This window comes from Lepisosteus oculatus, chromosome 8 (genome assembly GCF_040954835.1).
Source record: "Lepisosteus oculatus isolate fLepOcu1 chromosome 8, fLepOcu1.hap2, whole genome shotgun sequence".
In the NCBI taxonomy this organism is placed as follows: Eukaryota; Metazoa; Chordata; class Actinopteri; order Semionotiformes; family Lepisosteidae; genus Lepisosteus; species Lepisosteus oculatus.
In genome coordinates this window covers 40421447-40448561 of record NC_090703.1, presented here as the reverse complement: position 1 = coordinate 40448561, position 27115 = coordinate 40421447, and the positions used below count along the sequence as shown (strand labels likewise).

The 27115-nt window shown below is 42.6% G+C and overlaps 1 protein-coding gene across 1 annotated transcript; it reads right to left on the bottom strand.

Annotated features, from left to right (window-relative positions):
- Positions 1 to 2020: 2020 nt before the first annotated feature.
- Positions 2021 to 26209, bottom strand: usp12b (ubiquitin specific peptidase 12b). The gene is made up of 9 exons (XM_006632730.3): positions 26049 to 26209; positions 23624 to 23704; positions 19148 to 19361; positions 13411 to 13637; positions 12659 to 12735; positions 12484 to 12567; positions 10580 to 10777; positions 9653 to 9731; positions 2021 to 6531 (listed from the first exon to the last, which is right to left on the bottom strand). Exons 1-9 carry the CDS (start codon positions 26094 to 26096, stop codon positions 6430 to 6432), a joined length of 1110 nt encoding a protein of 369 aa, XP_006632793.1. The 5' UTR covers positions 26097 to 26209; the 3' UTR covers positions 2021 to 6429.
- Positions 26210 to 27115: the final 906 nt, after the last annotated feature.

Here is a 27115-nt window from a genome sequence, read left to right as displayed (position 1 = left end):
TAAAAACGGATGCTGTTGAACCACATCAATGGGAAAAAAATAAGGCACTGTTGAAAGAATCCTGTAAAGTCCAGGAGTGTAGAGTGTGCTTCCTGAATACCAAACTCTGCAAGGCATCTCTGTGTGCGTCTCCGTTAGTGCAGCTGAGAGAGCCAGTTTAATCTCATTCTCTCTTGCCTCCCCATAGACTTGCATAGAGGCTCTCCTGAGACTGGGTTTCATTCCAAGGATGCAGACACCATCCAGCTACAGTACCTACTTTCACTAATTTCAACGTGTTTAAAAATCAAACCCCATTCATTTCTCTTTTACATTCGGCACACTTGGTAAACCAGAGGCAGGTCTTTGATAACAGCGATACAAGGCCTGAGGTTCATGTAATTAACACCGATACATTACAGTACAGAAAGCACTGCCGGTTGAAAATCCAAGTCAGCTGCAGAAGACACCTACGTGGGACACTAACATTAACCATTTTTCAAAGAAACAGCAACATAATCTAGTCATGTAGAAATCAACGGAGGTAAAAATGGCCCTGGAATGGATCTGTCTCCTGTAGTCCTTGATTTGGAATACTAGGTTTTTTCTGCATAGACAAAAAGCCACAAAAAAAAAGGAATCAGCAATTGCAGTGAATGCAAAGCACAGTCCAAAATGACACTTTCACTGGGCCAAATGCCAACTATGATTACATCCCGTGTTAGGCACACAGGGACCCAAGAGGGCACAACCTTCACAGTGACAGGAAAGAGACACTGCTGCCCTCTTCTGTTGAGAAACATTGTAGGGATCGCCAAGGGCAGGCAAAAACTGCAATACCGCATTCAAAAGCAAAATAAAAGGCTCCCTGCAGCCGGAATAATGGCACAAGGCTAAATTGGTTTCCTGCCACATGACAGGATTGTTTACAATCTGCTACTTGCCTGTTTATTGTTGTAGCTCGAGAGCATTAATGACTAATGGTAATGGTAAAGGGTAAAAGGTCAAAAAGCCTGAAGATACATTCTGTTGAACTGCAGTTGGATGCTGTAGGCAAGAGAATTTTCACATTTCACAACTGGGCAGCTTGGTTCAAAATGTTAAATACGTTAAACTGTCTACATCTGAAACTGACACAAACTCCGTCTCCAAAACACCTCTCCAGCTCAGATCCGAGTCTTTCAGGCCTGTTTACAAGCTACATACAGCGCATTCTCACATGGGAATATTCATTGTTCACATTTTTGTGCCTTTTGTGTCCCACATTTAGCATCTGCCATTACTTGCACTGTACAATTTTGAGCTGCAGGAATTTTTCCCTCTCTGCTAAATACATAACCTTAACTTAATCATAAATTTAAGATAGAAGAGTTTGTCAAAAACTGTGGCCAGGAAGCCAATCTGTACTACACAGGACTGAAGCAAAACAAAATATCTCAATGGCTTCAATAATGAAAGCAAAGTGGACAATTATGTTAATTATGTTAACGATGCTTAATTCAGTCCATTAGATGTTTAGCTTTGGCTGAAACAACATGCCTGCGTCAATAGACTTCTGATGTTATAAAAGCAGAAATAAGAATTTCAGCTATGAATAGGGACTCTTAAATTAGCACCTTGAAATATCTGCGTAGTGCTCCAGTTTCCTCCCACAGTCCAAAGACATACTGGTAGGCAAACCTAATGTCTGGGAAGTTTGAGTGTGAGACTGTTTCTCTCCTGCTTTGGACTGGCAGCCTTGTGTCCATTACTTGCCGGCATCAGATGTGACCCGGAATCAGATGAAGCGATAAGAAAATAGGATGAATGGGCAGAATATCTGTATAGCACTTCATAAGGCCATTAATTCTACTGCAACAGGAACACGTCAGGCATAAATGTAATGAAGTGGCAAATAAATATGGCTCAAACCGTGCTCTTCTCCAAGCTTAGCCTCTTCCACACCTCCAATGCCCGGACTGAAGTAAACTCGTGCCACCGAGACCTTCCTCTGTGCTTCATGAACTTCCCCATCTCCAGAAACACAAGGCAACAGACCAGCTGTTTTACCAATTCTTTCTTTATTTGAGACCCTTTTTTTTTTTTTGAGGTTGGGGTCCTGAATGATTCACATCCAAATCCGCACAATCGCCCCACCTCCACTCCCACTGTTGTTGTTCCTGGTCACTTACAGAAACCTCATGATCAGAAGTGCACTTTGTTACGGTTGTCAATGTGGTACAGTATACCTCCCTTGACCGATGGAGACAGAAAGAAAACAGCCATCCTACTGGACAAGCCACAGGTTTGCTACGGCGCTCTGAACTGGATTGAAAAGAAATTTCTATGAAAGGACTCAGGACTGCATGGAGCCTAAGGTCCAATAAGCCATGTCAGCCATGACTGTGGATTTGTTTTGGGGTGCATGTAGGTCAATGAGCAGCCTCTCTTGGCTACCCCAAAACCAATCCACTCTGCAGGCCTAGAAAGAAGGCAGAACAATATAAACAGTGGAAATTTAGGAAAGGAAAATATATCTTTTCAATACTCTTAGAATTCACAAAAATAGAAGACCCTCACACTCTACCTCACATCTGCCCACCTATTTACAGTTACTACTCTTCACTGGGAATAGTCACAATAATTCACAGCATCTAATGCCTCTTTTCTGGTTATGCAGCCTATGTTTCTGAAGTGTCTTACCCACTGTGATGGTAACAGAACACCCATTCTATTCTAGTGGGTATCGCTGGAGTAGAATACCCACGTGAATGCTCTCCAGGAAAGCACAACCACTCCTACTTACAATTCCTAAGGAAAAGGAAAACTGAATACAAACTAAACCATGGTGACCCTCCTCCTTAACTTTGTCTGCAGTGTATCACGGACAGGGTAGATTCCCAAAGCCTTTCCTGCTACACATCCTGATTGCTGTCAACAAGAATATAACACACAGTAGGTATGCTATACAACTGGGGGGTCAACCTCCAGTGACTTATTATACTAAGGACTAAATCCAATCCAACAACCATCTTCTCATAAAAGAATTAGAAATCATACTCAGGAACTTGGTCTTCTAAGGGGCAAAAAATGCAAGAACCTCCTGATCACAAAAGGAAAGGTGCCTATATCTTTGGACAACACTGGAGTCATGCATGTTTCCTGAAATGAGCAGGGACTTTCCATCAAATTACTAAGAACACAAATGGTAGCATTCAGTCATTCAGTGACTTGGTAGGTATATGGACCAGACTACTAAGCCATGCTACTGATGCAAATACCCTGGCTTCTTTGAAGAAAGGGCTGCATGAGACCTGAGGATCAATAAGCTACCAACGACCAAAATGGGCAAGACTGTCCAATTGACTTGTGCTCCGTCTCTAAAGCCCTTCACAGATGTGAAATCTATCAGACAGGTGAGGCTGCCAAACTGAGAATGGCAACCAGCACTTAACATGCAGCGCCTCACCAAAATAAAGCTGTTACTGTTGATTATAATGTAACTGGAGCCAAGTAATGAGGAAAAATATTTGAGCCTGTAAACCTGAAACTACCTCGGGCTGTACCGAAAGGACACAGGAATTAACCACATTTTTTTTGAAAAGGAGAAAAAATCATAATCAATATACTGGAAAACCAAAAGCGAGTTTAAAACTTGTTGCAGGGACACAGGAATCAACACCCTGCAAGAAGTGTGACTTCCCACCAAAATACTAAGAACACAAAAGGGGCAGCCCTTGCCAATTAACGGTGTGATGGTGCTAATCTGGAAAAAGAAACAGACCCACTGGAAAGTGCTAATGCAAGTGACACTGTGCTGATGCCTGCAGGCACATCACACAGCTCTAACCTCCTGGGCCTGCTGGGATGCCAGCCAGGGAGGGTTGTACTAGCGGCGGTCACTGGCTTCTGGGTTTAGGAAAAGCTATTTCTGTCCTGCAACAGTAGGCTTTCAGGGAGCAAACCAGACTAGATATGAAATCCTCCCACCCCTTTAACCTTTCTCCACAGTCGGCGAGACTGCCGCTGCTCTGCTGATATCTGTGCCCAACTCACATTTTCAGCACCGACATCGCAGCTCAGCAGATTTCGCTGGTCTTTCTTATCTAAACGCCTCCAAACACTTCTAACTTCGATTGCTGACTACACAATATACAAAACAAACAGAAATCCCCCTGACCTCCGTTTGAAGCAGCGCATGAACAATTTGTGCCTTTTTTTGATTTGACGGACCCGGCTTAAAGAACACATTCCTGCCCACGGCGTGAATATAATAAGAACGGTTCTGCCTTACCAAAAGGCAACTTGATCCCCAGTCTCTTCACAGAGGTTGGAAATATAATTTAATTGACTAAATGCATCATAACTTTATCGGACCAAAATCAACAGCTTTGAAAACGTTCATACAACTGGACATGAGAGACGCCTACTGCCGCGTGATAAAAGATGTGCAAACATTATCAATCTGTTTCCAAGCACATGGTTGTTAATCCATCACAGAGGCTACTCTTCACTGACACCGAGTAGCGTGCCCCTCCTTTTTGTAATCTTTCACCTTATTTGCAATTGCACCACGAAAAAAAACCCAACTCAAGACGACTCCGATTCTGAACCTCTTCCACGCTGTATCGCCTTGTTGGACGCCATCTTGAAAGCAGCGTCGCTGCGGAGACACTGGCAGCACTCTTCACGGCACCTCCTGTGTGAAGCGCCCTGCCCGTATCTCTCAGGAGCAACGTCACTCAACCGGGCTCTTCGGACAGAAAGGTGCAACACAATTGTTCCAAATCCAATCCTCATACACAGATGATGGTAACATAACCGGGAGCCGACCTTGAAACCCTCTGATCTACAGAAATCAGGGGGTAGGGGGTTGGATTTGACAAAATATTCCCTCCGTCAGTATCGTTACTTATAAACCAAAAGTCTACAAAAAAAAAGTTGCAAGTAAAAATCATACAGATACAAACAATTTGTCTGGAGGCGGGAGGAGATAAACTGGGAATTAACTCTTTGAGATCTGCCAGCAGCTCTGTGGCTCACACAGGTTGCTAAGGGCCCCGACTCTCACATTTGCCTCCTGGGCAGGGCTGTGGAGAAGCAGTGAGATGCTCTAGCTGGGGAGCACGCTGCCAGCTGCGAGAACACTTTCCGAGCCCCAATGGCAGCAGAGAGCAGCCCCTCCTGCTTTTCTCAAGCTCTGGAAGAGCCGCGGGTTGACAGGAGGCAACAGCCTGTGTGTGCCCTTTCAGTCAGCACGACAAAAACACTTCAGTGCGAGGACTATCTCCTGGGCAGGCTCTGCTTTACACTTCATTTTTACATTTACACAGCTGTAAAGAGCGTCCCAGTCCATGGGGATAAGGCACTAGGACGCATCTATGAAGCAGGACTTGCTAGGTAGCTTTCTCACTAATGAGTTCAGAAAGAAAGGGATATTAGAAGGAGAATTACTTTATGAGGTACTCCTTGTAGATTAATTTTACACTTTAATTATTCATGGATTCAACTGTGTATATAGCAGCATTTTCTTAACTTTTTTTTTAATGTTAGTTCTTTGATAGCAATTAGCAAATTTTTTATAGCAAAAAACTCTGAGAACCCGAATAAAGCCCTGTTGACGGTAGTGTTTAGAACAGAGATCCATGGGGAGAGAGCAGGCCTGGTCAGGTCTTTTTAGAAGTACTATAAGAGATTAGCCATCCCAGGTCCTAAAAGGGTTAACTTAACAATACATATTTTTCTGTGGAGTATTCATAACGGAAGAGGTCGACGACAGTACAACCCACTTTTAACTTAACAGTGCCTGTACCCTGAGCAAATCTCCTCAAAGTTGGTAGGACATGTAGCACGTTCCCGTCGAAATCCATTCTTCACAGGAAATTTTCTTAATTCTGTCGTGCTCAGCATGGAATTCTGGGGTTTAATTTCCTCTCTCCAAACAAAAATGAAACAGTCTAGTGACGACCGTTAAGAGTCAGAACCTCTTACAGCAAGTTGCAGTGAAGTAAGAAGACTCAGAGGCACAGAGAGCAAGGACTGCTTCCTGCACAAGGAAACTTGTGCCCAAACGCCTTCCTCAGCCAAAAAGCATGCTGAGCTGATGAGGCCAGAGGGTGCGAAAATGCACAGCCTACTGAGCTCAACATTGCTCACTTGGCTGGAGGTTATTTCCGTGTCAGAAAGGCTGCAGTCCTGTGGCCTGGACAGCAACAAGCAGTGCCAATAGCAATTGGTAACCTTAACAAAACCAAATAGCGTCATCATCCTTAAAAGGTGACTCGACGAGGTCTTCACTTCACAGGTTACAACTTAAGAGTGAGGGCTTCTCTTCTCCGAGATCGTCACGTGCTCTTGTCTGAAGGTCCTTCCCAGCAGTCCCCAGCTCCATGGGACACCCCCTCAAGGGGTGTCAGCAGACCCAGAACCCCAGCTCCTGTCTGCAGTGCCATCAGTCCATCGCTCTCCACCTCAGTCTCTGGACTGGTAGAAGAGGATGTATCCGGATTCGGAGTTTTTGGAAATGTCAGATGTTAAACCATAGAACTCCTCTATCGCTTGAGCGTCTATTTTCTGAAGCGGGGGGAAAAAAAAAGAGAAACATGAGTTACAAGGTAATACTGTATAGATTTATATTACAGAAGTGTTCCTCATGATTAAAGTAAATACATATTCATCCAGGCGTGTGCAACGTCTAAAGAGTTTCTCCAAAATGACCGCTTTGTGAAATTACCAGTACTAGAGTGTACAGTAAAAGTACCAGGTGCTTTAAGAGCCAGTATGCGTCAAGGGGGGCAATGTGATCCCCTTGAGAGCTGAACAAGCTGTGAGGATCCCCTCTCTCAGGATAGTTGTAGTTTTAAAAAGTGTCATATTCCCTGGGACAGTACTGTCACCTAATTGGGAATTAAAAATAGATATGGACTCTGATGTAATGCCGGAGTCCATTCTACCAGCAGAGAGTTTGATAACCGGACCTGCTTCCTTTTCTTTTTAGTCACACTCTAGGAGTGTCTAGATGTTCTCGACCCCATGAATCGCAAAACTGAGAGTGTGAGGCAGGAGTATAGGCAGGACTTGAGGAGGTGAGCAGCTCAATCCGACAAGACACGACACAGACGGGCAGTCAGTCATTACGTTTCCATGAAGGCTAACACGCTGCTGTTAGAATACTGGAATGTGAAGCAGAGTCATAAAAACACATCATTGAGAATATAAACAGCTACATTGTGAATACGAGAATTCCTAAAAAAAAAAAGGTATTGAACATAAGAATATATTGGGGTTTTTTTTCAAAATACTTGTCACCATGTCAACTTTCCACGGGAATATTTGGGGGATTTGATGCTGGAATTCATCCTTTGTATTAATCAAAAGAGCCGATCAGGAACAATGTAAACAGATGCTTTCTGTCCAAGTGAGTATTTTGTAGGCATATAAAAGGTTAACAAGGAAAGGTGCCAGCTCAGGGATCCTTCAGAAGAGGCTGGCACACAAAAAACTTCTCCCGCACAAAAGACTTGCTGTTAAAAAAACAGCAGTAAAGAAAACTGATGTTGTCAAATTTAAATGTAAAGGCTAAACAGTTCATATGGTGCATGCCCGGCAACCATTCTGTCTGAATTCCACACTAGTGCCTTCAAATTCATAGAAAAGCATTTCCTCTGTCAGGTGATACACAGATCTGAAAAGAGCACATTCGTGTGCATAAGGTAATGAAACCGAACATTACTGCTACTACTATTGACTAAGATGTTGGATTCAGATTGGATAATTGAAAACAGTGTTAAAGCAAGTCTGGCCTTTCCATTTTAATGTGGCATGTATCTATGGCATATATTCTTTAATCAAAATTAAGAGGGAGATATGATAATTCAATCCCAGTAGAGAACCCATTTTATTTGATCATGAAACAGCCTAATTAGCGAGCAACAGGGAAATTGGTGAGCCAGTTAAAAGACGCCAATTCTAAAGAAGACAACACAGAGCTTTAAAAGCCAAGTGTTGAATTTTTCTTTTTTACATCAGCACAGACTGGAAATTTAATGCTACCCAGAGCACATTTTATACCCCAGATCTTAAAGACTTGAAAGTTGACACACATTATTTTTCCTTCAGTTCTCTAGAACATTATCTCTGAATTAGAAAAAAATAAAGCCTTTTAAACTAGAAGACTTACAATCACAGCTAGGAAATCACTGATAGCATGAAATTAAAACAAAACAAGTCTAGTTGTCACTGTCAAAGCCAGAAATACTATACTTAAGTACAATTGCACTTGAGTATTTAAGCAAAATTGTATAGTTAACAAAAATGGATTCCACAAAATAACATCTTTGCACACTGCGCCCTAAATCAAAGATCTTCAACAGAGCAAAGAAGTCTCTCCAGGGTAGTGATCAGCACTCTTACACACAGAAATCTCTGAAAAGGTTATAGTTTTCAGGTGATTTTTACATATTCCTAGCCCTGTCATACAATTCACTTGCTGACATGTCAGAAGACTCAGGGCTGCTCTTTTTAGTTCCTGACCTGCCACAATACACAGGCCTGATTTTTGAAGCTGAAGACAAGCAAATTCGGAAAAAAAAAAGAGGAATAGCCCTTTCACAAACCTTTCCTTTAAATAAGCGCATATAATCCCAAGGGTTTTAGCACATCTTAAAATAAGATAGGCTTTCCCAGAGAAAAAGGGTCCCAGCAGGATGTGAGATCCATGTGCCGTTCTGCTGTTCAATCCTAATCCGCTCAAAGCTCCTTTCCCATGAAGTTCACTGACCACCCCCCGATCTCTCAAATCCTGTAATCGCCTGAGGGCTCCTACCGTACCGACAGCTACAACAGTGGGACTCTCTCCGTTTTCTATTACTTCCGACTATCAACGCAACTGGATTTCAGGGCCTCCATGGCCTGGTCTTTATGAAGCACCAGAGGAAACCTGTGTTGCACAGTACATGAGATCACATATAGCTGCAGGGCTCCGACTACTGTATTTATCTCTCTGTGAAGCAGGCAAGTAAGAGATCTGGAACGGGAACAGGCATCTTTTGACCTTTCGATACGACGGGCATTCAAGATGGTGCTAAAAACGGAGTTCAATTACCTTTCCGGAAAAGGAAGGTGTAAGTTTGTGCCATGCCAGGACTGAGTGTACACTGCCTGTGGAATTTTCAGGCCTCTATCTGCAGTGCTACTTCAGCACTGTACCAGCTCTCTTGTACTATGTGCAGGCTGTCATTGAAGGTTACCCACTATCGGCTTACACCATTTCCCTTGAGCATCCTGAATACAATTACTTCAAACAAGACGGGCATTTGACTGTGCCCATTTTTTTTAAAAAAGTAATCTTTTCAGCTAGATTTATGGTTTTATCCCCCTACTCCCTGTAACTGAGTCAAGGACATTTCCATCTCTTTGTACTGTTGAATTTAGTACAACACAAGCAGGCAAGTCCACCCCAAACTAGACTGAGAAAGAATAAAGCTAAGATTTTAATCCCAGTATCTGTAATTCTAGGAATCAGGAATAAAACACCTCTGGCCTCAAAAATGCAGGTCTTTTTAAAGCCCTCCTCTATTGATATGCTTCTCTTTCTTGCTAAGGGGTAAGAAACCACAGAGTTGCTCTCCAATGACCCCCCCCCACCTTCTGTGAAATGTCAGATAACGAAGAAGGACAAGAGGCTGGGACATACCTCTACAATGTCGTCATCGAACAGCAGCCAGAACCCATGGCTCTTCACAATGGTGATGTAGTGTCCTCGATTGGGCCCACTGCAGAGGCAGAGGACAGTAAGTTGTAAACACCAAAGAAAACACTTGCGAATTCGATCCCATCAACAGAGACAACCACAAAACTCAAATATACTGCAGATGACATTTTAACTCCATGGCAAAATAAATTAAAACTGCCTTCTGAAGGCATTACATTTCTAGGTATTATGGTCTGTAAATTTTAAGTTAAGGTTTTAGCAAAAATTTAAGATAAAACTTTCTTACAATTGAGAATAAACCAGATTTAGAATAAAATGAAAACCTTTTTGGGACATATAAAAATATTAAACATGGCTCTTCTGACATACATACTGGCTGCTATTCCTCTGTACGTACAGCAGCTCTCATTATGTTGGTACCACAGATCACATTAACACAGACTGCTGTTTCTACAACCTGATACAGTAAATGTTCCCCTTTGGGGCCTGCTTCATTAAAATACCTCTTTGTATACAGTAAATTCTATTAAAAACACCATCCACTCCTTAGCCATGAACACAATCTCTAAAAATAAACAACTTTGCAGATCACTGGCAAAAGGCTGCCTCTGAATTTCAAAATACGGAATAATCCTATTACCGTGGAATTATCCTATAATCCTCCAGCAGGTGAAGAAATGAATAATACATCACTAAAAAGGACTTGCAAAAAAAAAAAATCCAAATTCACAGATTTTGGATCTCATTCATTTTCATATTCTACTGTTTCTGTAGCAAACTTGCTTTCTGGGAAATCATGAGACTGCAGGAGCAACGGTGGTTTTGAGGCGATCAAGCAGAGGAAAGGGTGAACTGTGCTTCTCGGTAAAGCGGATGAAAAAGGGGTCTCCGCTTGGCCCCTGTGCCCACCTGCCGCAGTGCACCACCACCGCCACCAGGTCGTACATGCGATCGGGGTTGGTGGCGTCGCCGGAGGTGTTGAAGAGCCGCAGCTCCAGGGGGAAGACGACGCGGTAGGACAGCTTGGTGTAGCGGTGCAGCTGGTCCATGTACTTGAACCTCTTGAGGTGCAGAGCCAGGATCATGGGCAGCTTCTTCACTCTCATCCTACGCAAAAACACACAAGACAGAGCTCTGCGGCTTCAGGGAAAGGCCTCCGAATCTATTCCTCTTTCCACCGTGTGACATTCCCGGGAAGAAACCAGTAGTTCCCGGGCTGAGGACGGGGCAAGGCAAGCTATGCATCTTAAATGGCACAAGACCTGTGGAAAGCGGTTTACTGAGGCAGTGAAGAAACAAACCCTGCTAATTAAGAAAATAAACAAAACAAGTCCCTTTTGGGGGACTAATACCAGACCCTGTCACTTGTGAAGAGAGAACCTGAGCTGCCCTGCCAAGACTGCTTCACAACACAAAGCACGAGCAATCAAAATAAATCCAGGCATCAAAAACATACATACAGGAATAAACCAAACAAACCAAATCACAATTTTTGTCCAGTGACATGCCTGCAGCCCAGACTCTGTTGGCTGAACATAAGCCATTTGATCTAACGTGCTTTGAGAAAACACCGTACCAGTTTGTACAGCACCAACGATGGAGCGGGAATGCACTGTTCTAATCACTCTTGTGCAGTAGATCAGACTTCACTGAGGTTTTGGAAACGACACAAACACAAATCTGGCTTTGCACTGGTCTCAGGAAAGAAAGGGCTTTACTGAAACAGTCCGACGTGAAATTGTGCTGATCAGAATGGAATTTCAATTATAACAAAGCCATAGTCACATGTTAAGGTTAAAGAGTTTCTTACATCCTAAAGAAAAGGATGGACGTCGCACTGCATTAAAGACTTCCACTTAAAGCATTCTTAGTTTTCAGCAGTTCGAATTTTTAGGCATCAAGACAAATTAATGTTGCTGAAGGCTGAATGTTGTGCCGTCCAGTACGCAGTGTAATGAATACAGCTTGAATTACTGCATGCACATACAGGCCAAACAAAAAACTTGGGGTGGCCATTAGACTCCAGAAAACTGGATACCTTGACTCATCAAAACGTCTTTACTGATCAATCACTGTTAATTAGATTTAATCATATGAGCAATGCACTAAATGAAACAGTTTACAAACTGAACTGCATTGCTACTTTTCTCTGTGTTAGAATTTACAGGCTGCCTTTTGTCTGCTGAATAGTAAACTACTGCTCCAGCCTCTCCAGTCACTGAAATAAAAATTAAGAAATATGAAATATTAAAGAAACGTGAAGTGAAGAAAAATACTAATAGCGACAGTGATTAAGCTTATTTGGTTTTCTTTGTAGTCATTATTGTCGGGATTCTCCCTGTAATTAATCCATTTAACATCAGGCGTAATGGTTACTCTTTTCAGTCTCAAAAATCCCCTTTTGTCTGGAGGGGTCTGGTTTGACTGGAGACCCTAGCAACTGTGCGGCCCTTTCTCCGTAGTAACGGTACACGCGCAGTAGTACTAAGTGCCACGTGGAGACCAGCTGACTGGTGACTTTAGGACTGAGAGGGTACCATAAACAACAGGGCTTCTCTGAAGCATCTCCTGGCTTTTTAAAAAAAGAACAGCAAGTAAGAGTGATTGGCAATGACAAGGTGTTTTTACAGTGTCCAATACCTTTTGCAACTGCAGATGGAGTGAAAAGGTGGACTGAGAAACAGTTTTAGGGCAGTTTTATCTTATATGCCAATGCTAACCAGAAGCCACTGGAGTCACACCAGCAGGGAAACCCCCCCACCCTCACACAAGGCTGTGGCAGAAATCAAAAATCAACTGTTCTGGGAGCTGACCTCTTCTGTGCTTCCTGTTTGCTCCGACACTGCTCACAGTAGTACTTGTACTCGCTGCACAGGGTTTCCGTGTTGCTGAATCCCCTGAAGACAAAGAAAGAGGGGGAAAAAAACAACAATTTAAAAACGAACCTACACCAGCGCACAGGTGCCTGAACAGTGGGTCTCAGCTCACCTCAGACAGTGGGTTATGGAGGTGTTTTGTTCCACATCCACAGAGAGATCAAGGAAATCCTCATCTTTGCTGCTGACCTGTGAAACGAAAGAATAGCTTGTGATAAAAAGTACCGTATCATGCCAATATTAAAAATTCAGATAAAGACGCTGAAATACCACTGAAGGACAAGAGCTGGTTTGTTTTAGAAGAGCCACAGAGGAGCAGGTTATTCGTGTCAGCCTGAATGCAGTACCTTGCAGTTTTTAAACATCATTTACAAATGATACATATCTTTTTCCAGTCAGCATTTTTGTGGCAAACTCTCATGTTCAAACAGAACATTTTTAAAGACAAAATGAGTTAGTCGGCAGCATATGGTTTTCAGAAAAGCAAAAAACTAAGAACGATGGAAAAAGATGCGTATCATTTGCAATCCAGCAACAACTGAAAACTTTTACAGGGTCAGAAAACTTTTGCAAGGCGCCGCATTTAAAGACAATCCTTTTTAACTACTTTGCTTGTTGAAATAATTCCAGGATTACTTGGATCCTGTCAACCTGCACACCTAAAATCCCCAAAGGACACAAACTGTTCACACCTTACCTACAGATCAGCTGCCAAACTGACCCAAGGTCAGAGAGACGGGTGATCTCAGGGTTAAGCTACTAAACCTGCCCTCCGACACCTCTGCAAAACCGTTCCTTCCTACTTCCTACTGCAATATTCAAGCCTTTGCCTGCTTGAAGGGTGGGGACCTCTCTCTCTCTCACCGCTTCGCAGTTGAGGCAGCGGGTCTCGTTGGTCAGCGTGCCCTGGAAGATCTCGTGGACCCAGGTCTGCTCCGGCTTGTCAGCCTCCTCGCTGCCCACGCTGCCGTTCTGCAGCTGCCCGTTCTGCTTCTCCTGCTTCCGCTCCTCCTGCAGCAGGTCCGCGATGGTGTTCAGCAGGTAATTGAGGAACTCGTGGGCGTCCTGCTGCATGTAGTTGTCGAACAGCTCTGGTGGGACCAGCCAGACGCGCGCCCAAGAGACACCAACGAGAAACAACACAGTCAGAGCCGGGGAATGCCTTCTGAAGGGAGGGTGGAAAATGGTGGATTTCAGAAAGGGATCTGGATGATTAAGGCACAAATCGAAACCAGATTTGATCAGATTTCTGCTGAGGTGGGTTTGCTTGCAGGCTTCGCTGTTTAGTACTCTACAAGCTCATGCAATTATGGTCTTCCCTGTAGGACACTTATTAATATGTACAACTACAAAGGATCACAAAAACAACACTGTAGAAGGGTATACAGTGCTCTCTATGCACTAAGATAAGGTGGTAGCCTTGATAAAGAATGGGAGAAAGGTTATCGACAAGATGAAGTCGTTCAGCCCTTGTAACTCGTTTACTAGTTCGTAGCTCACTGATCCAAGGCTCCAGGTGTTTCTTGAAAGAAGCCAGAGAGCAGCAGCTTCCACGACATGGCTGAGCAGCTTGTTCCAGCCTCCCACAACACTTTGCATAAAGGACTGCTGCCCATATTTGCAATTTTCCTAATTTCTTCTTTCAATATTCATAAAAGGGATATTTCACCAATATTCTGGTGAAAGGGATGGGATGAAACACGTTTTTGTTGAACTGTTCTTCGATACAAAGGTATTTATCCTTATTTTTATGGCCTGTCGCACTACCCGACATCAACAAACAAGAAAAGTTTTAGCCCTTGTGTTTGTTCTCATTTGCGCACTGCAGATCTCCGTTTGCCATGATTCAGAAATGTGCAAAGTGCTTTTTTTTTTTTTTGCTGAGGATGCAGTAGGTTGAAGTCGCATGCAGTACTGAGATGTCTACCCTCGACAGCTTGAAAAGACACTGCAGAGAGACCTGGCTCAAAATGGAAAAGGCTGAAAGGCTCAAGTGGAACGGGATGTGGAATGAGAAAGAGGAGAAAAATCTTCTGTATTTTTTTTCAGGGGGCGGCACGGTAAATACTAGAAAAGCACACGAACGACACTACTGCAATGCATTATGAAGTACATTTCCAAAGGACTAAAAAAAGTCTTCTCTCTGGATGCGATTACAGAATTATCTCACATTAAAAAGGCCTCTTGCAAATTCAGCCTCAGGATTCCACCGAAAGGAGAGAACAACAGAGGCAGGAACTTCAAGTATGTCTTGAATGTAAAAAGCAACCACCTTTTAATAATGATATTAACATATAATATAATATTAATAATATAATTAGAATAATAATATCTTCTTTTCCCACTTGAGCCAATTGGTCTTCAGGCTGCACTACAATCCACTAACAGAAAAATGTGTGCTTCCTGGTTTTACACTTAGAAGAGATATATTGAAACTTAAAATTGAATTTTTATTGCAAAAGGGGGCAGAAGGTTTGAGTGCTGACACTTCTTGGCTTTCAGGCACAGCACAAAGTCTGTTCACCCAAACAATGTCTCGGGGTTTGGAAAAGTTCCACAGGAAAAATATTGGTTACAAGTTTTCAGGGGCGCCCCGGAATATCGCTGAGTCGTTTGAAACAGGGAAACTGCTGAGTACTGACCTCCCACTAAAGAACACAGAAATAAACACGACAGCTCAGTGAGATTTATGACTATTCTCCAGAACCTCCTCTCTGGTGCAGTACATCTCGTGCACCTCGGAGCTTCTCTTTCGCCAGGGCAACAATTGAAAGGATCTTCTCGACTCCCAAAGGTAGCCCAAAACTAGATCTGGCAACCCATTACATATATGTCAGCAAAAGAATGAAGTCTGAAAATGATCAAATTGAATGAAAACCCTCTCAAATCCCAGTTTCTTTTTCCCCAAGTAATTCGTTAGCAGAAAACAAAGTCATATGTCCCAGTGAAATGATAAGCGGAAAACACAGCAAGCTATTTAAGGCAGTGGGGAATAGATACGATTGGCACCGCTCTCCAGAAACTACTTTGGAATAACACGCTCCTTAATTCACCGATTTCCAAATCAAATTTGGGTTAATTAGCTACCCTGGCAGGAGAGCGGTACCAAAATTTTGCGAGTGGCGAACAATGCAAACAACCCTCAGCTGTTACCGAAGGACCAGTGAGAGAAAAAGCTGTCTTTGCTTGTGCTCTGTGCCAGTGCAGAACAGAAGATAAGCATTGCAGCTGCGTGGCATTTAAAAACCTGATCCTTCTTACTGGACATCCTGTGCGTAATTACGACCTATTTTTTTGGTTATTACCACATCACCTGAAGCTCAGTTTTGCAGTTCTGTTGGAGTTTATCAGTGCGTGAAAAGGTATCGGTGCTTGTGTGACACCCAAAGAAGGCTCCACAGCCAAAACGTTGTGTTTTCTGCCTTCTCTTTTCAGCATGGAATAAACCTTTACTTGTTCCTTTGCAGCCTAAGCATGCTGACGCAGCTACCCACCTGAACTGTATCAGTGCATGTCAGATAATTCGTTTAATTGGGTCTTTTGGGAGATGCATTGCCAAAGAATACCCTCTAAGATTTTTAAATCATCCCAGTTTCTTCTTCCAAGTGTTCTCTTGGGGGGGGGGGGTCAGGTGTGGCACTAAAATGAAAAGAAAGGAAGCCCCATTGTGGGTCACCAGTCACATCGAGCACTTAAGCATGTGTGCGCTTCAGCTGTTTCAATTACAGCAGCACCTCACTTTAATGGGCCCACAAAGGAGTCAAGTCCTCCATTTCTGGCCTTCACCCAAGTCAAGATTCGTTTTCTATGCAGATGTAAGGGGAGTAAATCCCTTCTGGACACTGACTGGGGTGAGAAAAGGAAGCGTGTTAATCTGAGTGCGAGTCAGAAACTAGAACTGTAAGGAAATCTGAACCTGATGCATCTATTGTTCTCGTGAAAGGAGTGTAGTGTAAAGAAATTGCCTGATATAAAAACTACAAAGAGAAGAGAAGCTCTTCATTTATCAAAACCTACCAGCTTGATGGTAAACAGTGTTCATTGTTTTACATAGTTTACATTTCTTTTGAAAAATCTGCTTATTCTTATTATAACAACATAAACTGTTATGTAATTGTAATGCTGTTCTCCCTTATTATTAACCGGTTTTTATTGCGCGAGAGGGTTTTCACCTGTAATGTATGTTTCCACATACATATGCTTGCATTTCTAAAGACTTTGGACTCCCACCCAAAGAAACCAGCAATTAACAGGCAGCACCACCACCCTGTTTAACTCTTTAATCTAGATGTAACTGTATACACAACAAAAACTTCTCAATGCTGTCAGAAAATAGGTGCCTGAAGCTGGTTAATGTGATACTTAAGTCATTATACAAAAACTAAAAACCAAAACACTCCTAGAGAAATAGTTGCTTTAAAGTTTACATAAATTTAAAGTGATTGAAAATGTACACAGAAGTCAGTCTAGAGACACTAATATCCCCTACCCTGGCAAAATGAACTGTGGAACTATTCCATATTAGGAACTAAAGCCCACCTCAAAATATTTCCTGAAGCGCAACAGTCTGGGGGAATTGCTGGGAAAGGGTTTCCTAAAATCAGATCATCCGAGAAGTGAACTGCATGCTTTATTTGAGCTCTGCGTTTCTGCTTGGCTAGCGTTGCTATAGCAACAGCTCAGGGCCAAAACACAGGCCTGCAGGCCCGGCAGGCCTCACGTGACAGGGGAAATGTTTTCCCGGGGGCAGGGCAAAGCTGGGGCACCCCTGTTCTGCCTCCCAGCCTGCCGGTGAGCTTTTCACTTCCCCTTCCCTTCCCCCCACACGCTGAGCTTTGCTCAGCAACCTGTGCTGTTCACCAGAGGGAGCGTTTTTCAAAACAGGACGTGCCGATACCTTCAATCTGGTTAAATCTGTGTTTTTTGGAACTCCATTCTCTTGAGCCCCAAGCTTCAATAGCGTTTTGGTTTTCTTAGGGAAATTAGCGGCATGCCAAGTATACCTGTGATTTTTATTCTGAACCTTTTAAGGGTTGTTAATGTTGTCAGAAGTTTTCAGATTTTGGCAAACAGAAGAAACTCCTAGAGCTGATCTCCAGAGATACACAATTTCTCAGACAAATGTGTTTTTTAAAACATTATATTCATTATCGGTCATTTTCTCCAAACGACAGAAAATGTGACTTGATCTTCACCTCTAAAACCTATAAAATCTGACACTTCAATTTAATTATTTCCTGTTTTACTTGGAAATTCCTGAGAAGATGCCACCAGTGAAATTACAAAGGGGCAGGAAGAACTGAAGAAGGTGCCCTCTAATGAGAGCTTTCTGGGCAAGATCTTTACTTTTGCTAAAACTTTGCACTCATAAATAGCAGTTTGAACCTCACAGTAGCACACCACCTTCTCAAAATGGGAGAACTCTTCAGAGTCCTGTCTGTGCCAGAACATAATTTACATGTCTTGCATGTCTACAGAAATCCCCGGAAACCAATGAAAAGCACAGTTTTGCACACTGAAAGGCTACAACTCAGTTAAGTAGGTCACTACAAGCTACTCTACAACTGTCTTAGGATGTAATTAGATTTTACTGATCTGTAAATGGCACACTAGTACATAGTCAACTGGTCTTGTGCTCTGATTTCTGATAACATAGGAGGAGAATTACTGTTTCTGTTCCACTGGGGATAACACTGAAAATGAGCTGCAAATAGCAACGTACCCTAAAGTCAAGACAGTTTTTTAGCTTCTTTGTTAATGCTGGCGTTTAACAAAAATGTAAAGCCTGGATCTTTCCTCGCTACAACAAGCCTGCTAATCCAATAAACCAGAAGCTCTTATCCCAGTTTGGATCCTTGCCCTCAGAGGTTTAAGAAAAAATACTTTGCCGTTTTATTTGTGGCTACTTATTCATGACAGCATGACAAAGGACACAAGTGGCAAAACTTTCCACACACAGTAGCCAATGCAGAGCTGATCTCAAAGCCAGGACTACAAGATAATTCCTAAAGACACAGATTAAATCAAAGGTCCCCGGGCAGGAACCCAGAAAACTCCAAGGAGAGTAAATAGAGGAAGTCAAAATCCTAAGAGGCCTGATGGAGTCAGTCCAGCCTATTTAGTTCAAAATCAACAAGGGCACTGAAACCAAAAGAAGCCAACAGAGATCAGATTCTGGACTTGGAACAGATGTACTGCCTATGTCTCTAACACACCATCATGTCATGGTTCTGATTTTCCATCATGGGCAATCCTATAAAAAATCTCAGATTACGCTCCAAGATCAATAACCTATTGGCCACCTGATGAAAGAGGTGTGTCAATCGGCTATTTCCCGTCTGTTTCCTTTCTAATGCTACACTATTACCACCACAGCTTTAGCAATAAAATAGATAGCACTGAAAAATGTTTCTTTGCAAACAGGAAAGGCATGTCAGATTATTTGAGACAGAGCGTTTTATACCCAGTGGACATGTGACTGTCCTGCTCCTCCTCCTATGGATGCCACTGTATGTACACTGTGAACCCCAAGAGCACAGGATATCTTGAAACACCAGAGAGGCTCGGTCAGTAAAGGACGCAATAGGAGAGGCTCCCTTACCATTCTCCTTCCTCAGCCTGGAGATGAACTTCTTGGGAGGGATGACCCCCACCTTTTTCTTCTGCGTGGCGATGCTGTTGAAGAGGTCGGACAGGCAGGTCAGGAGGCTCTCCTTCTTCCGGGGCTGGATCTTGTAGGCCAGCACTTTTTCCCGAAAAGGCCGACAGAAGTAAAGTGCTTGCAGGACCGAGTTGCAGTAGCAAGTGTTGCCAAACTGCACAAACACAAGGGAAAAGGAAATCATTCAAGTCGCACAAAATACACCATCCTGCCAAAAAGCCTTACAGAATCCCATACAGGCCAACCGAGGGAAAACAACAATATTGAAATCTGTGATTGTGATACTATGAGATTGCTTAGTACTGTACACTGATGAGGACATTTTCCAAGAGCTATGAAAACCCTTATTTTGCTAGTAAAGCAGGCACGATTGCTTAATGAATGTGTATGTGCTTGGGGTACCTTCATTTTAAATACACTGGGTTCTCTGACCCAATTTCTAATTATTGTATATTGTATATAACTGCATACTTACAAATTTACTTACTACTTTGACGTTTTAATCCACAGTGATTTACAAGGGTACTGTAGAAGTGCATCATCTGAGATTTGAACCCATTACCTTGACTCCAGAGCCCTGACTACTGCTCCACACTGTGCCGTAGATATAACCAGCAGCTCAAATCTGTTCTCTGGTGTGTATTTACCGAAGCCAGTTTAGTGAGACAGTTGGAAGGGATATGGCACAAGTTCCCATACTGCAGCCTTCCGTATCACATTCCAGCAGATAGTTATGGAATTCAGTCGCTCAGCCCAAAACACTGCAACTTCATTTTACAGCAGGTCATGAACTTGCGTCTAAAAATAACCAAGCTACTGAACTGTATAGTTACCATGCTGTGGTTGGCCTTTTTAACCAGACAGTTATACTCTTCTGGCAAAGACACTGGAGTCTAAAGGTAGGGTGGAGAAACTGATTAAAAATGAAGAAATGTCCGTTCAAAGTTCTGCTATACAGCACATAAAACCATCGTCATCTATACTCCAGTACAATTGCATGGCTGTAATTACCCTTTTAAAAAGAATGAACCACACAATAATGCAAAACACTTGCATATGCACTTCTCATTGATATTTAAAAAAAAGTTTTTTTTTTTTAAAGAAAGTCTCTTAAAATCAGCTAATTAAAAGGGAATTTAGTAAACAAGACGTGACTGAACTCTGGCCGACCATTTTTAATCCAAGAACGTGGAGTAGTTTACAATAAGATGCAAGATACAAGGCAAAGATGGTACTTTTTAAACTTTAAACTAAAAAAAAAAGTACAAGATGAACAAAGAATTACACAAACTGGAAGCCAAGAAAAATGGTAAAACAGAGATTTATACCATTCAGGGGAAACAAAATCATGAAGGAGAAGTAAAATTTCACAAAATCAGCAATTTGTCCTGAGATCATGCAGCCTCTTCTCTTTAAAGACTGAGATAAAGATATATTGAAGGCACTGAAAATCAGTATGGATATTTCTCAACCCCAGTTAACAACAATTTTAGTTATCCCTGACCCCTCTTTTAATTTATTTTTTCAACCCAAGATTAATCTATAAATCTACAATTATCTTAATCAAGCCTTAGCATTACATCCGATTTGGACAACTATTTGAGCCGTACTTATCCCATTGACATTCCCTCTGTACCAAGTTTTGGATTTCTAGTTGATTCAGATCAATTTACAAAAATTAACCGCTGTAAAACATCTTCTTTTGCCTAGATCCCATCCCTACCTCTTTATTGAATGGCTGCCTGCCAGACATCTGCCCTTAAATTGTCAATATTATCAACAGTCCTCTTTCCTTGAGTCTGGTCCCTAATGCTTTGAAGACTGCATCAATCATTAATTTTACATTTACAATTTCGACCTAAGGTTTAAGAATGTGTGGTTGCACATCAAGTACAGGCTCACATGAGAGCTAATGATTTTTTTAACCATTCCAGTCCAGTTTTCGCACTAATCATAGCACTGAGATTGCTCTTGTCTGGGTTGTGAATGATTTGCCTGCTGCATTTGACTCTCTCTATAAGTACTCCTATGCTTGTTGATCTGCGTGTGTCTTTTAATATTGCAAATCATTCTGTGGTGCTCAAAGGCTTGCCAACATTTTTGTCTATCAATGGTAGTAGCTTTAACTGGTTCTGGTCTTTTCTGGTCAGAAAGTCTTTTGTTCCCCTTGTTCCTCATGATTCCCCCACGGCCTCAGTCAATCCTGGTGTGCCACAAGAGTCAGTCTTGGGCCCTCTGCATTTCACTTATATGCTTCCTATCTGTCAGATTATATGCAAACATGATCTTCAGTTTCACAGATATGCAGATGACACTCAGATTTACATTAAAACATTTCCCCCCTCTGACCTCCTGCCTCCTTCACTTATCATTTATCTGCATGATATCAAGATCTGGTCGATATCGAATTCCTTGAAGTTAAATAGTGACAGAAAATAAATTGTACTAGTGGGTAGCAAATGTCAGTTGAAAAAGCCGGACAGATTGACAGTAATGAAGCAAAGGCTTCTACGTTCAATCACTAGCTGCAGTCAGAAATCTGGGAGTCAAACGTGATCTGCTGTCTTTTGAGTCCCAGGATGACAATTTTGACATCTCCCCCCCCCCCACTTAAGGAAAATACCGCCGGTATTAGGTCGTTTCTATGAGTGTCCGATGCTGAATGTTTGAGTCATGCATTTATACAGTAACATCAAGGCTTGATTTCTGCTACTTTTTGCTCTATGGGCTCCCCAACACAGTAAGTAAGTTGCAATATGTCCAAGACTCTGCAGCTAGTCTTCTAACACCATCACACCAGACCCATGTGGCAGCATATCACTTCCACATTTAAATCTCTACACTGGATGTTTCTAAAGTCATGTAAGACCTTAGTACCGACTTGCAAGGCTGTTAATAACCTGGCTCCCTCCCACTCAGCTGAGGCTGGTCCTTTGCTTACTGTACTCTGGACTAAATCTCAGACTTTAGGTGACTGTGGTTTTTCTGTTGCTGCTCTGTTGTTGTTGTTAAATGCCCTTCCTCCGACTCTCAGAGAGACAAATTATTTTACCCTGAACTTAAAACGCACCTTTTTACTATTGGTACCGAAACCAAATTTTGCCCTTGCAATCTATTTAAAGCAATTTGTTTTAAATAGCAAACATTGTGTATTTGAATATTATTATTCTTCAAACTCACCAGTAACATTAACAAACACCCAAGAGAAGTAAATCAAACAGCAGACTATTTTTGGTGCCTCAGAGTGTCATGCTTTGTACTATATGATGACTTTATACATATTCTAACGGAATCACAAAGTCTCCAGAGTTTCCTTCCAAGGCTCTCCCTGATGTACAAATTAGCCAACAAGAGATTAGTGTTAATTAGGAGCTCTGGAACACCCTAATCTACTTACTGCGCAATCTCTCTTTCAAAAACAATCAGCTTTTAATTCTCACATCGACTTCTACATACATACATTTCCATAGGACTGCAAAAAAAAAGAATGAAACCTTCTGAAGATGCAAGCAGTCAGGTCTGACTGGGATGCTCATCTAGTGGAAACAGAACACCTCACACTACTGAAATTTCGCTACATCCAAGTCAGGAGACTGCAGGAGTGAGAAACACTTGGGAAAGAGAATATGACTCATCCCGGCAGATGCTTCCAGAAACTCCTTGTCAGAATCTTCAGACACGCAGTTAGTGGTTCTAGAACACACGGCCCCCCACACTGACAGAACACCTCACAGATGCCAAGGAGCACTCTGACAGAGACAGCAGCAGTGCAAATGAAGATAAATTCATCTAAACAGTTGCTGGTAAGACTAGTTTTCTCTTAAGTTCCCTGCACCATACTGATGGGAGTTTTTTTGCCTTAGTTCCAAAATGCCCCAATGAACCTAATTTGTTGTTGCTCACAACAAGCATCCTGATATAACATATCAAATTATACATTTCCTGGGGCAGCATGATGGCCCAGTGCTTATCATTGCTGCCTCGAAGACCTGAGGTCCTATCTGCATGGAGTTTGCATGTTCTCACACTGTTTGCATGGGTTTCCTTCAGGTGCTCCAGTTTCCACTCACAGTCCAAAAACATACTGGTAGGTTAATTGGCTTCTGGGAAAAATCAGCCCTGGTATGAGTGTGTGCATGTCTGTGCATCCACTTGTACCCACTGCTTGCTGGGATAGGCTCCGTCCCCGTCCCTGTCCCCCCCCAACCCTGTGGGTAAAGCGGTTAAAAAAATGGACAGAAGTATTTTTACCTGGGAGTTCAGCACACTTTCTGAGACAGCCATGTTTTTTTTCCACTGACAAGCATCAACCAGAACAAACAAAGCAGATACAATACACATCAGCCGTGTCCTTGCCCAGGGCCTTAAGACAAATCCACACGACAGTGACTGATTAGGAGTGTAGAGGGCACTTACATTGACCAAGCCGAAGTAGTGCTCATTTACGGGGAACTGTTCCGGTCCAATCTCTTTCTCCAAAGCTGAGGCATTGGCGCCCTGGAAGAGACAGAAAGACAGCTTCCTTTATCTTAAAGGCCCTTAGAGACACATCACTGAACCTGACTCCCTCGGACCCTCTGGGCACAGTGCTCACGGGACTCAGACATGACCGTCAGCTTTCCTCAGGACCTGCGGATCAGGTTTTTCTTCTCAACCTGAGCGGTTTCTGCACAGCGCAAGAGTGGAAGGTCAGCTAAAATTTACATTCAGTGTGCTTATAAAGTCGTGCAATCTTTCCTTAACTGCTCATATACTTTACCCACGTATACCAACAGGATCATGGGCCTTTCATTGTCACTAATGGGAAAAGAATGCAGACACATAACACAGGTGCCAAGAGAGGCGAGAGAACGATTCGACTCGGCGATAAATCCTGAAATAACAATCCAAAACCAAAAGCAATCCTTAGAATGACGTGGATAAATGGATTTTTAAGCAAATCTATTTCTTTGACAGTCTCTTGAATATGTTTCTACAGAATACGGAAAAAAACAGCTCTTACAGTATAAATCTGTAGAATAAAAGACTTCTAATTGTTGATAGAAGACTTACTTTTGTCTCGTTTCCACAGATTAAGTCATTTTTTATCACATCTGTCGCTGAGTAAATGTTTAGTACCACAAATGTGCACATATTAACATCCCTAGACATGTTCTTTAACTCTTCATAAGCGTGGATGCAGATTTAAAGTGAAAAGAAAATAGTTTTAGGGCGCTATACAACTTTTACTCTTGTTCTGAATCTGCAGTTTTCACAGAAATATGTGCACAAAAAATACCAACCACGTCCTTTACAGAAGGCAAATTGCAACAAGATGCCAGTCCACATTGTAACCTGGCTTCTTTTCAGAAACACCTCGATAATATCCTCCAAGCTCGACAAGAGTCACGTCTTCACACCAAGAGCTATGTGTCTGTGAAACAAGCTGCCAGATGATGCCGTTGAAGCTGATAACCTAGCTTCTTTTAAGAAATGGTTGAATTCTTGGATCAAACAATTATGTTTGTGACTTGTCTTATGTTCTTAAAAAGGCCAGTAATGATTATGGACATATGCAGATGATAACAAGATCGGTCTGATTTGGTAATGAGCATTAAAATTGTAATGAGACCAGGTCAATCTGCCTTCATCATTTCAAAACTATTTTTAATAAACAAAACAACCTACAAGTCCTTTTCTTCATAAAACACATCACAGATCGAACGGTTTATTGCACCATTCCAAGATAAATATCAATAGTCCCTATTTTAACTGTAACATTTCATAATAACTAATCTGGAAAATAAAATACTATCTTTCAAAGGTTTTACACTGCAGACACGTGTTTATTTTGTTCTTGAACCAACAGGGTGAGGAAGATAAACTTTAAATATAACTTAAAAGGGGCAACTTCAAACCATTATTTGAAGACAATTTATGCTTTATATCTTCTTGTACGATCACTCTATTGCTTTCTGCCTGAGACACGCCAACGAATCTAAAAGGTGGCGCTTGAAAAGCGGCAGTTTTGAGACAGATTATGTATGCATGCTCGGTTTCGGAACCGGGTCTAATCTCTCCTCCCATCGTGCACTCGCAGACTGTCCACAGGTGCAACGCAGACTAAGGGGGATGCCGGCTGTAAAACAGCCCCTCGCTTGAAACGAGAGTCAGTTTGACTCGTTCTGCACTGCAGCGCCGGCATACAAATGCAACACCCGTAGCTCAGCTCACTGAACCGTCCAGAGGGTCACGGAGATCACGATTTGCACAGCTCACTTCATCACAGTGTACAGCCGCTGAAGTCCGCTCAGCAAACACGCCTCCGCACTTAAAACTGAACCAACGCCAGCAAGAAAATGTTTGTTTAATAAGGGGCGGCATATTTGTAAAATAAAAGCAGCGTCCTTCCTGCATCTGGAGGATCTGAATGAAACGTAACTCCGAACAAAAGTAAATATCTGTCACCATGCTGCTTTATTTTTATTATTGCAAGTTAAAAATAAAATGGACAATCGATCTCCCTCCCAAACACACAGTCCAGGGGGTTCCAAGTATCTTTAATGCGGCCATATGACAGATCGGGACTCCAGTGCTGGTAGGTTTCTAACCAACTTTAATCTGCCTGAAAAGCAGTTTCTTATTCGTCTCAGTGCTTTAATAATAATAAACCAACCCACCCACGCCGCGGTCACACTTGTGTTACTACTGAGCCCTGACTCAGGGGCGGGGGGACTTCCTGGAAAACAACTCCACTGCTGATCTACCGCATCGCTGCCGGACTCCGGTAACACACCGGGCTGCGGCCGCGGGACACCGGCTCTGCTCGGTGAAAGGGGAGAATAGGAGAAAAAAGGCTCACCATCGTACAAATCGAGGCGATTTTTCGGACTGTCATCAGTATTTCCATCCGTCCGCCGCCATATTGGACCGAACCACAAACTAAACTGACAGCCGCAGCGGCCGAAGCTCCGAGGAAGACTGTCCACCGAGCCCACGGGTTCACAAAGAGGGAGTGTCGCTGGGATGCACATCCGCCGCAACACGCAAGAGCTAATAGGCCCTTCCCATACGTGCGGCCATGTTAGAGTGAAAACGAGGCTACCAGCACGCGCAGGCACGGCGACTTTCTGCTGTGCTCTTCGCTTTACCTGTCAGCCACTGTCGTTGGGTTCATTTGTCATCGGAACCTAAAATTGAAGATCACGCAATCACCGCTGTCTGGTTAACCCATACATACTGTCATCGCAATATAAATCTGCTTAACAATGATGCTACATATACAAATAGTAGTTAAGGCATAAAAGCCTTAGACTACAAACTGGAAAAAACAATTCAGAGAAATATGGGAGAGAGATGCGATAAAACCTGACACAAACACGTAAGAATTATTTATCTACTTGCTGTCAGCTCAACGTCTTTCAACCGTCATCTCACATGAAGACGGTTTAGATAAATCATTGGATTAATGTACAGTGATTGGAGTTGTTTTCGAATTTAATGTAATCTTTAAGCGCGATGTGAACACATTTGCCTGTGATTGGTGTATCTTGGTGATTTCTAATCAAGAAATGTTACATTTTCCCTGATTTAAATGTGGGGATATCAAGCAGACCGGGTAATTGCAGTACCAGGTTCAATCTGGTGTTCTCTTTCAACAGGGGGGTATACACTCAAATATCCCAGCGTCGTACTGTAGGTGGATTGCAACTGCAGAAATAGCTGCCCTTAGTCTAAATTTCCGCAAACAGGTCTCTTACCGAACTCACCAGCCGAAATCGAGATCTGGTTTTGACAGTTTGTCAGCAACGTCAGAAAATCTTAAATTACACTAAATTTCCCGACAAGACACTCAGGCTCACTGTGCTGGTGGTAGCGTGCCAAGCGAGCAGGGAGTTAAATAGGAACATCCCCTCTCAGCAGTCTTCA